The sequence below is a fragment of the Malaclemys terrapin genome, chromosome 12, assembly GCF_027887155.1.
Source record: "Malaclemys terrapin pileata isolate rMalTer1 chromosome 12, rMalTer1.hap1, whole genome shotgun sequence".
NCBI classification, from domain to species: Eukaryota; Metazoa; Chordata; order Testudines; family Emydidae; genus Malaclemys; species Malaclemys terrapin.
The window spans coordinates 1,578,997-1,590,951 of NC_071516.1; the positions used below are offsets into that span (position 1 = coordinate 1,578,997).

Genomic DNA, 11,955 nt, shown 5'->3' on the forward strand with positions numbered 1-11,955 from the left:
GGGGCAGCAGCAGAGAGGGCCAGCGCTTATCCTTCCTGCCTCTGGAGGAGTTTGGCTTCAGGCTTCCGCTGCCAAGTTGTTTGGGTTGTTTCCCCCCCTCCCGAAAGAGAGAAGCATTTCTGAACTCGGCGAACGCTTAGCTTTGGATGTTCCCTGTGCCCTCGGTCAGGCTGACAGGAAGTTTCCTATTTCCTATGCCTTGACAAATCGGAGAGCCTGCCCACGAAAAGGGATGTCTGACTGCATGGCCTGAGGCATTCTGCAGGGCGTGCTCTTGTGGCAGTCGGGCAGAGAGACACTGATGTAAGCAGGGCCTGTGCTAGGCAGCCGGTGATAATCAGACAGCGCCATTACCCGTTGTTTCAGCGTGGTTTCCTGGGGCAATGCGATATCATTCATCATTGTTCCAGGCTAGCGAGCCGTGAATGCATTGCAGTCAGGCAGATTAGTTGCCAGAATAAGTGAAAGTATTTAATGTAGGAGAACACATAGCGAGTTCAGTGCCAGAGTACCTGAGCTGGAAAACTAGGGCCTGATTTATGGAGCAAGTGCTGACAGTGCTCACTGCTGCTTCGTCCCCATCCTCTCTCAGCAATAGGTCACCTAGAGCAGTGGTTCACAACCAGGGGTATGCCTGCCCCAGGGGCATGCAGGGGTCTTCCAGGGGGGACATCACCTCATCTAGAGATTTGCCTAGTTTTACAACAGGCTACAGAAAAAGCACTAGTGAAGTCAGAACAAACTAAAATTTCATACAGACAAAGACTTGTTTGTACAGCTCTATCGACTATACACTGGAATGTAAGTACAGTATTTATATTCCAGTTGATTGATTTTATAATTCTATGGTAACAATGAGAAAGTCAGCCATTTTTCAGTAATAGTGGCTGTGACCCTTTTGTATTCTTATGTCTGATTTTCTAAGCAAGTCGTTTTTAAGTGAGGTGAAATCGGGGGTACGCAAGACAATTTAGCCTCCTGAAAGGGGTAAGTCGTCTGGAAGGGTTGAGCACCACTGCCCTAGGGAAGGGGCTGAATGCTGGCCAGAAGGAGGAAGGGAGGGAGCTGCAGAAACCCGTTGCTATAGGAATGGTGCCAGGTGAAAAAAGGAAGACCACTGACCTTGCCGCCTCCAGAGCGAAAGGCTTTCTTGCAATAGTGCTTTCATGTTCGTGCTTACAGATATGCCCCCAAAACCTCACCACAAAGTCAGCCCTGTTGCTTGCCAGCAGGGAAGGGCGTGTGAGAGAGAAATAATTGCTTTCACTGGTGGGAGGCTATTGCGGTAAGACCTAAGAGATCTAGATAGATGGAGTTATGGAGAAAGCGTAGCTTGCCCATAATCAAAATGATTCTATCGGGCTGCCGAGCTGCAGGAGTGTGACCAGCGTAGAACAAACTGAAGGGAGAAGGGAGACTTCCATTTTACACATTTCACCCCTGATTTAGCGAAAACTGCACCCAATTACATGCGTATGATCTTATATCAAGCTAGACTCTGCCAGAAAATGTGGGCCAAGTCAGAAAAAGTGTGTTAGAGAGAGGAATTCTAAAAAATGATGTTTGGCTCAAAAATCCAGCCTGAGCTGGTAACGCCAAACTTGTTGTATTCTGTTGGCCACTTTGATCAATAACAACCAGTTTATTCCTTAGTTATTAAATTGATGATAACATATACTAGGATGTTTGCAGAGCTCTTCCGGGATCTCTGCATGCTATTCACGGCAGGTATTACAACGTTCACAAGACCATGAGTGGAATGAAATATCTTAACATTCCAGTTCCATTTTCTCTGTGTTTTAAAATCCTTTAATGTAACAGGGACACCAGTTTAACAGTCAAATTTCTGTCTGCCAGACTTCTATTTCCTACTGTTATAACTAACCCAGGACAGCTGCCACGAAAGAGATTAGAAGGGTTTTTCTCTTCTGGTTTTTTGAGTTGTCTTTGCTTTGTGCATTGGAGAGTCGGACCTAGACTCTGGTGCTCACTCCTGCGAGAGATAAGAATGGCCACGGGCCTTGCTGCGTTCACAACAAAACATGTAACTCCCTTTTTCACCCTTGCTTTCCCTAGCCATACTTGCACTTTAAACATACACAAACCAGTTCTGAACTAAGCTCTTCCTGGCATCTAGCAGCAGGAGACGCAGAGAGAGATCGTCAGGGTTTGTTTCTATTTTGAAAGACGTGGGAGTGCTTGGAAGTTGGACGCACCATGGGAGGGGCCCTGTGAGCACAAAGACAGAGGAAGAGGAGCTCGTGGAAAACTTCAGTTCCACCTTCTCCTAGGAACAGCCCAAGCCGATGGCCCAAGGGAGGGCCCTCATGGAAGAGAAATGCCAGAAGCAACATTCCCCGGTGATGGCAGTGAGCACCATGCAGCGACCTCAGTGGAGTTTTCCCCATTTACGCCCGCATATAATTTGGTCCAATCTCTGATGTAAGGGATCCTGTTTTTCATCATCCTGAGGGAAAATGAAGGATGAGGGTCTTCAGACTCCTCTCAAAGTCCAACCGCTCCCCTGTAGCGATGAGCAGTCAGAGGGCTTAAAGCAGGCCCAGCTCACTCAGTGCCACAGAGCAGAGGGACCTTGTTTTCCTTAGGATGCAGTCATTGCAATGCCATTACGGGCGCCTCCTCTTTCATTCCTTTTTATTTTGTCTTGGGACTGGATTGAATAAAACCCGGTCTTGTCACTGAGATCCCAGGCGGTTGAATGGAATTAACTTCCCTGTTTGTTTTTGTCACTGTTGTGGATTTGACATGTCTCTCACCTGCCTATCTGCACCTCCACATGAGCTTGTATTGCCTGGTCTCACTGACCATAGACTGAACAAAGAAGGCTACACGCTGATCAGAATCTGACATGGGAAATATTATTTCATAAGAACATAAGAACGGCCATACTGGGTCAGATGAATGGTCCATCTAGCCCAGCAGCCTGTCTTCCAACAGTGGCTAATGCCAGGTGCTTCGGAGGGAATGAACAGAACAGAACAGAACAGAACAATTATCCCCATCCATCCCCATGTCCAGTCTCAGCTTCTGGCTGTCAGAGGTTTAGGGACGCCCAGAGCATGGGGCTACATCCCTGGCCATCTTGGTTAATAGCCGTTGACGGACCTATCCTCCATGAACTTATCTAATTCTTTCTTGAGCCCAGTTATACTTTTGGCCTTCACAACCTCCCCTGGCAGTGAGTTCCACAGGCTGGCTGACTGTTGTGTAAAGAAGTACTTCCTTATGTTAGTTTTAAACCTGCTGCTTATTAAATTCATTGGGTGACCCCTGGTTCTTGTCTTATGCAAAGAAGTAAATAACACTTCCTTATCTACTTTCTCCTCACTATTCATGCTTTTATAGACCTCTATCGCCCCTCAGTTGTCTCTTTTTGAAACTGGACAGTCCCAGTGTTTTAATCTCTCCGTGTATGAAAGCTGTTCCATACCCCTAACCATTGTTGTTGCCCTTTTCTGCACTTTTTCCAATTCTAATATATCTTTGTTGAGATGGGGTGACCAGAACGGCATGCAGTATTCAAGGTGGGATGTACTATAATATGATGTTTTCTTCTATCCCTTTCCCAATGGCTCCTAACATTCTGTTAGGAATTTTGACTGCCGCTGCACATTGATCAGTGAACTATCCACAATGACTCCAAGATCTCTTTCTTGAATGGTAACATCGTTTTGGGATTATGTCTTCCAATGTGCATTAATTTGCACTTATCAACATTGAAGTTCATCTGCCATTTTGTTGCCCAGTCACCCAGTTTACCCCTTTGTACCTCTTCACAGTCAGCTTTGGACTTCACTATCTTGAATAATTTTGTATCGTCTGCAAACTTTGCCACCTCACTGTTTATCCCCTTTTCCAAATAATTTTTGGATATGTTAAACAGCACTGGTTCCAGTACAGATCCTTGGGGAATGATTCTATTTACCTCTCTCCACTGTGAAAGATGTAGAGAAGAAAGTATTCTTTTCCCAGCGAAAGACTACATAGAAAAGCCAGCTATGTGTCAGCGGGATTTCTAAAGGCTTAGAAGGTTTTTTTTTATGGCTTTATTTAGATAACTCTCTTTAAAAATAGGATGAGACTAAAAGCAAATATTTTTAGAGCAGCTCTCTGCAGAGTCCTGCTGAAAGGGAGCTTGCAATTTAAAACAGTATTTTAAAATTTCACTCTTGACAGCAACGGCTTTATTAAAACAATAGCAAATTACTGTAGTTATGGTAAAGAACAAAATTAACTCAAAATAGTTTCCTCCTGATCATAACTATCTTCTATTTTAATCTTTGGGGTGTCTGATTATTCTGCACTTGAGTCAAGCGTTTGCCATTGAGTTTCAATAAGTTCCAGAAATACAAACAAGTGCAGCTGACATAAAGGAGCTTGTTAATGTTCCAGCCTGAGCTAAATGAACAGACTGCAATACTCCTCTTCTAAAGCAGAACTTATGCACACAGATACATACCGACCTACTGATCTCACTACCCACCCTTACATAGACACTTTGCAAAACTCACTATAACCAAGCAAAACATTTCTGATTTAGAAGAATTATAAAAAAGTTGTCAAGTTTTGCTGAAATGCAGCCTCTGGCAACGTGCCGTTCTGCAACTTTACCTTCAGCCATGGTGTCCAGCACTGGAATCCCTTTTACTCTGCTTGCGCTCTGCCTACAGCTATGAAAAAGGAGCTGATGGTTTATCTCCTCCCACCCTCACTAGTTGTGCTCTCCCTTTATACAGGCAGACACAGCACACACCCCCTCATCTGGGTGGATGGTGGAACCTAAGCAAGAATTGGAAAAAACCCACTGTTTCCAAGAAAAACTAAATCCACCTATTTTTTTTTTCAACTTTGAGTATGGATTTGTGACAAAAGCAGGTCTGTAATAGCTCACTTCCCCCCACACAGGCTAAAAATATACAAGTAAGTGACACATACAGAAAGAGGCAGTGTGGGGACATTGCTGATAAATAGCCTCTCTTGCTGGTCAATGTTGTGAAATTCTTTCCCCAGTTTCAGGGAAGGAATTTCTTACGTCAGCCTATGAAAGTGGGGCTCGTGTGTAGTGCCTGAGGAGGCTAGTCACAAACCTGGGTAGTGGGGCTTTCTCTTTTAGTTTGCTGGTCTGAAGATTGTGTCTGCACAGGTCGTTAAAGGGAAAGACAGAGCTCTTGGAAACCCCCTTCTTGTAAACACACTGGGAGGAGATGTGCTCTCCCCAGGGAAAACATGGCGGACACCTTGTATTCCTCACGTCAGACCCTCGTCCACCCACCACCCCACGGGCTAACTAAGAGAATGAGTCGGCAGAGTGAAGCGCTGGGGCTGCGCTCTTTTCAGACTGCAACCCCACATTCTCCCCCTCAGCCACAACCCAGAATCCTTTGGGCCAGTTGCTGTGGCCTTTGACTGTGGGAATTGGCTGCTTTTGGTACCTCAGGAAAACCATTTGCAAGTACATGTAGTGAGCAAATCTGCGGGGGGAAGGCGGGAGCTTGTGACCAGTCGAAGTTGCTGAGCTCTTGGGGGAAGGGAGGGAACTACCCACAGATGTGGGGAGGGAATGAAGGTTAAACATTCGGTGGTTCCCCAGGATGGGAGGTGTTGCTGCTCCTGCACTTGGGTGCTGCCTATCGATCGCAAGCGGCAGCTTCAGGGTCTGTCCATGAAGTGAGATGGTTGGACTCACTCACTGACGGGTAATTTACACCTCTTTCTCAATCCTCTCCAGATCTGGCCCTTCGTGAACATGGTCCAGAATAATTCATAACCAATCAGCGCTTTGGGGCATTTTGCTCACAAGCCGCCTGGGACCAGACAACCATATTGTATGTATTGCTGTCTCCCTCTCGGTTGGGCAATCCCAGCGCTGGAAGGCAGTTCGTGGGAGCCCGGGGAGGGGCCTGCTCCATGCCACTGGAACTGGAAGATGTTCATGAAAAATGTGTCCCGTGTTTTTAGTTGAGAGGTTTTGACATTTGACACTTTCGCTATTGTCCGTAATGTCTGAGCTGCCCTGTAATGGAAACCGACCAAAACTTCCACCAGCTCCTCTGTGCGCTCGGCTGATGTGCCACCTTGTAAGCTGGAGGGCAGAGAGCCTTGGGCGTCCTGCAGAAGCTATGCAATAGAGGGACTATTTTCCTCATTCTCTATTGGTGGAAGAACCCCACTGTGCTGAGTCAGTGCCCTGGCCTTTTCTACACTGGTGCCAACAGTTCATTGCATTGCCACTGCAAAGCTGAAAAATGACTTTGTTGCAGCCACTGTGGCCCATGAATTGACCTGGCTGCAGCACCGGCATCTAGTCCCTCCCCCTAAATGGCTACTCTGCTAGGTGGCAGGTGGACGGCAGCTGGGCATTCTCTCCATTGACCATGGGGGGAAAGCGCTCCAGCAGGGAGAAAACAAAATGACCGATGGATGCGGTGACACCCAAGGAGCTGGGTTGTTTTCACATCAGTGTGTGGGATTTTGCAAAAAGAAATCCTTGCTCTAGAGTTCAATACCGCGTTCTGGCACATGCAATGGAGGGAGGAGCAGCCACGGGGAAATAAACTCTGATGGATTTAGCTCAGCCAGTTGAGTTTTTCGTATTTACAAACACTTTGCAGTTGATTGTCCTAGAGATATGGCACAATTCTGTCTCACACGGCAGAGGGCCGGCTGGGGCCTCTGGAAATGAAATCTCTCCCAGCGCATGAAATGAAGCAGGCAAGCAGAGCCCAGCATGGATGTAATGTTCCAGCTGCCCAGCTGTGGCTGGGAAGAGCCAGGCCATTCATCATCACTCGCAGGAGGGGGCCAGGGAACAAGGTTAAATGTGCAATAAATCCAGGCTGAGTGGAAGCCTTGTGACCTGATGTGGTTAGTTCCAGCATCCTGGGGAATCAAGTGGGGGAGCCATGTCTGGAGCTGCATTGCTGATGGACCTGAGGAGGAACACATGGCGGATGGGCTGCACTTTTCATCCTGCGTAATGTAAATCAGCCGCCTCGAGAATATTTGCCTCATCTTCCCATCTCGGAATGTACCAAGTCAGAATGAGACAGGAGCACTTGGGCTGCAGAGCTCGTTTAGCGCACATGGAATGACAATAAGGGATGGTCCTGAGTCTCGTCTCTGATAGGCCCCTTCAGTGGGCTTTCCTGGGCGCAAAAGCTGGTGGAACACAATGGATCAGGCTCCATACATAGGTGCTGGAACTAGGGGCGCTCAGGGCCGACCGGGGGGGGGGGGGAACCGGTAGAAATGGGGCCCAGCGGTCCAGAAAGGGGCCCGGCTTCCCCCTTCTCGTCGGCCCAGTTTAGCTGGTCTGCCCTTGCTGGGGGGCCCGAAAAAAATTTTCACCGGGGCCCGAACCCGCTCTCGGCGGCCCTGGGGGCGCTGCTGCACCCCCCTGGCTTGAAGTGGTTTCCATCACACACAGGGTTTACAGTTTGGTTCAATGGCTCTCAGCCCCCCCCACTATAAAAATTGTTCCAGTGTCCCTGGCGCCATATGTTTTACGTTGCAATTAAGTAGCTTATAGGAGGGTCAAAATCAGTAATTCCCAATGAGTGACTACAGCCAGTAGGTCTGGTAAACAACCAGGCTATGGAACTGCAGTAGTGCCCTCAGCACTCTCTGTATCTGCTTTATGCTGCCGCCGTCACCGGCCAGGCGTCTCCTAGGGCATGGTGGTAGGATAGGGCCATTGTGGGAGCAGTTTTCTGGGACACAGTTGGGATTAGAGAATGGACTGATAATTAAATCCTATTTTTGGATGGTCAGCTGCCGGCACCTGCCTAGACAGCGTTGATGTGATGTACTAACGGTTTGAAATGTCTCACATTGCACTTTTATCTTTTCGCTAGGGCTCGTATTCTGTCACCACTTTGTACTTTCCTCGGTTGCTGACCCTTTTTTAGTTACCCTCCTAGGTAATAGAATCCGCTCCTGTGTGATCTCAGATGTTGCACATATCGTAACATCGGGCCAACTTTTCAAAGCATTCTCCAAAAATACCCCCCAAGATGTGCAAGTTGAACCCGTTCATCGAGCAACCCACGTATAGAGTATTTGTGTCTGAAAGCGCTCAGATTCTCTTGTACATGTGAATTTGGGCACACACCAATGCAGGCTTTTGCATCTGCCAGGGGTGGGGCACACCCCAGTTTTTTAGGCACATTTTTGAAAACGTGTCTCTTCAAATCAGATTGAGAATGCAGCTCACTACAATTCTTGCCTCAGTGCAGCCCACGTGCTTCATGTCTGTACTCAGGCAAACTCCTGTTGACTTTGCTGTTTTGCCTCAAGGGGAATATAAGAAATATCAGAGCAGGGGTAGTCAATAGGTGGACCACAGGCCAAATCCAGACTGCCAGGTGCTTTTGAACAAGCCACAACATTTTTTTATTTTTATATTATTATTATTATTTATTATTATTTTATTTCTGTATTATTCTCTGGACCTTGACTAACCTTGACCAAGAAATTTGGACCTTGACAAAAAATAATTGATTACCCCTGTACCGGAGTAATGAGCGCAGGACTTGGCCCTATCTGCTGCAGAGCATGCCAGGCAAGCCGTTCTGCCACGACATTTCCGTCCTGCTCTCGGTCACTGAACTTTACTCCTGCTCGTCGCGTTGAGATGCTGTGCTCTGGAGGTGTTTTGTGTCATGTACAGCCAGCGGACCAGGAATGAGCATCTCAGCAAAGCAAATCTAAAACACATGGAGCAGATTTTTCTCACTCTGCTTTCATTTTGCTCCGAAACCCAAGCTGTTCCTTACCCCGTAATGCGTGTGTATTTGTGCATCTGCTTGAAGGAAAACAGATTAGGAGGACTGGTGGCAGTGAGGACTATTCACTGACTACGGTGAATTTCATCTTTATTTTCATTGTTGGGTCAAACATCGCCTCGCTCAGCAATGCCCAACAGTCGCTACCATCTGGCCATCTATGGCTATCATCATTGTAGTATCCGAGCACCTCACAGTCATGACTGGATTTGTCCTCGCACACCTGTGTGAGGCACGACAGTTATTCTCACCATTGTACAGAGGGGGAACTGAGACCCAGAGAGATCAAGTGACTTGTCCCCGATTGCACAGGAAGGCTGTGGCAGGACAGGGACTTGAGCCCCGGCTCCCAAGTCCTACGCTAGTGCCTTAACCACGGGGCCCTCCTTCCTGTGTGGATGCTGACTGGTGGCCTATATGAAATGAGTTTACTGGCGTCAGTCCATGTCCACACCCCATCAACCACTGTCGCCGATTCAGACGAATGAGCAGCTGATTGGCAACTAAGGACTGAATGGGTGAGAGACTGAGCTACTCTCTCGTGCCTAGTAGGAGAGCCTTTTAGTTTGGCATATCAGGACTTGAGTTTTTAGGGGCATTTATGGGCACTAAATTCACCCACAGGACGCCAGGCATTAAGAGTGGACTACTATTATTGGGAGTGGACTACATCCACCCTGATTGAATTGGCCCTGTCAACACTGGTTCTCCACTTGTGAAGTAACTCCCTGCTCTCCATGTGTCAGTATATAATGCCTGCATCTGTAACTTTCACTCTATGCATCCGAAGAAGTGAGGCTTTTACTCACGAAAGCTTATGCCCAAATAAATCTGTTAGTCTTTAAGGTGCCACCAGACTCGTCATTGTTTTTGTAGATACAGACTAACACGGCTACCCCCTGATACTTGACAGGCATTAAGAGTGTAAAGCCAGCTATGCCAGCTTTGCGGCGTCTGAGGCTTTGCCCACACTCCTTGAGTTTTTTGAGTGCCTAATGCAAGTTTTGACAGCCTTACGTTCCAACTCTGGTGAAAGATTGAGTGTGAGCAGAGCTCCCAAGCATCACTGAAAAGCCCTCTGCTGTGGGAAGAAAGTAAGGAACATTGTGGGAAGTGAGTTTGATTAAAGTATCTCGGGAAAGAAGAAAATCTTCATGTTACTGTTGTCTTCATCCAAGCTTCTGCTGCACACTGTAGTGGTATCCGCCATTCACTGGAAGGCCACAGACATGGACAGCAAACCTCAACATGCTTATTTTTACTTTGCTTAGCAAGCCAAGGGCTTTTAGGAGGCATTTGTGCTGCTGGGTGCCAGGAATTTGCTCAAGGAGGATAGCATACAACTGTGTTTTCCTCTCACCCCTGCCTTTGAATCTGGCACCTCCTCAAAGTATGCACATTCTTGGCCTTTCCAAATCACTGTACTGTCAGGTTGAATAATATTTGCATTATTGGATGCACGTACACTAGACAAACGGCTCACCTCTACACTAACTCTGTTGTAGCAGTAGATCCTGACTCAGCCTCCAATGCAGACAGGATAGCAAGCCCATGAGAAGAGGCAGTACATTAGTCATTTTTCTAAGTTATCCACCCTCAGTTAAAAGTCGTTCTCTTTTCTTAGATTATTTCATGTTACGTGCAGGTGCCATTAAATATGATGAGTGAGTAGGGTCAGAAAAATGTCAACTCCCACTTTGCAAATCAACATGTAGAGTTTCTCTGGAAAACCACAACGGCTGAATAACTTCTTTTATCCAAAAAGAACGAGGAGTCCTTGTGACACCATAGAGACTAACAAATTTATTTGGGCATAAGCTTTCGTGGGCTAAAACCCACTGACACGACTGCCACTCTGAATTATTTTATACAGTGCCTCCCGAGCACCGTACAGCAAAAACAGCCGTTCAAATGGGTCACAGGGGAAAGGCAGCTTTAAAGGCAGCCATGTTTCTTCAGGTTTCAAGTAGTGTCAATACTTGGACTGGAAATCTTCAAAGAACATAAGAATGGTCATACTTGGTCAGATCAACGGTCCATCTAGCCCAGTATCCTGTCTTCTGACAGTGGCCAATGCCAAGTGCCCCAAAGGGAATGAGCAGAACAGGGAATCATCAAGTGATCCATCCCCTGTTGTCCACTCCCAGCTTCTGGCAAATGAAAGCCGGGAGGAGATGGTGTTGGTGATTTAGTAGGTGATGGTTGTGGTCTTATGTCGTGCTCATCGCCCTAGTATCTGAGCACCTGCATTAAGCAGTGTCACTACGCCCGTGTCAGGCGTTTGTTCTCCCATTCTCTCCCACATACAGTGCGGTATCTGGTTTGGTAGGGTTGGTTTGTTTAATATCCATATTGCTGTGTATTTATTTGAGAGAAGGCAGGTCAAATAAATGCCCCTTGCACTTGGAGTGGGAGATGATGAGGTCTGTGATGGTCCTTAGTTCTTGGGGGAGTTTGTTCCACGGTCTGAGGCTAGGCCCTGAGAAATCGCTGTATCCTGCACAGACAAGCTTTACCCTACTGTATCCTGCACCGGCACCCTGGCTGCTGTGAAGGGCCGTAAGGGAGATAAGAAGGATGTAATGGCTGGAGATGATGAATCCTGACTCAGCAATGGGGTGACCTGAGTAGCCTACGCTACACTTACAGGCCAGACAAGCTAAACGTTAATGTTTCTACCGGCCAAGTGGGCAGCCAGGGGCAAGGTAGCCAGGATGCCATGGTCTCTGTTTCTAGTGGAGGCCACCTGTGTTCTCTGTCCTGCCCCTCGCCCAAGAGAGAGCCAGACAAGACTCCATAAAGCTGCAAGCACCATGAATTAGCCAAGCCCGCTGCGAGTTAATATCCTGTAGGAAGTGGGTCATGGATGTATGGGAGGAGCCCCTGGTTCAAATTCTGCTGCCTACCAGAAGGGAAGGCTGGGGTGACTTCCCTGCCTCTGGTGGCACCCTCACCCCCACTCTGAGTGAGTGCATACGTCCCCGGGCCTGACCTCGCTGACCTGGACCATGCTCACCTCTCATTTTCCACTGAGCAGCAGTCAGGTTTCAATGGCTGTCAGTCGCTAGCACCCAGGGCTGGATTTGCACCAGGGCCCCAGAGGTGACAGCCCCTGCGCCTCATTGCCAGCCCTCTAGCCTGCCCGGTGCCA

The 11,955-nt window shown here is 47.7% G+C and overlaps 1 protein-coding gene across 1 annotated transcript in view; it reads right to left on the minus strand.

Annotated features, from left to right (window-relative positions):
* The window catches only part of TGM2 (transglutaminase 2), a 35,779-nt gene extending 31,062 nt beyond the window's left edge, over positions 1-4,717 (minus strand). Inside the window, exon 1 of the mRNA XM_054045265.1 lies at positions 4,633-4,717. Within this exon, the coding sequence (XP_053901240.1) occupies positions 4,633-4,642 (10 nt within the window). The 5' untranslated portion in view covers positions 4,643-4,717. The remainder of the gene's footprint in view (positions 1-4,632) is intronic.
* Between the last annotated feature and the right edge of the window lie 7,238 nt (positions 4,718-11,955).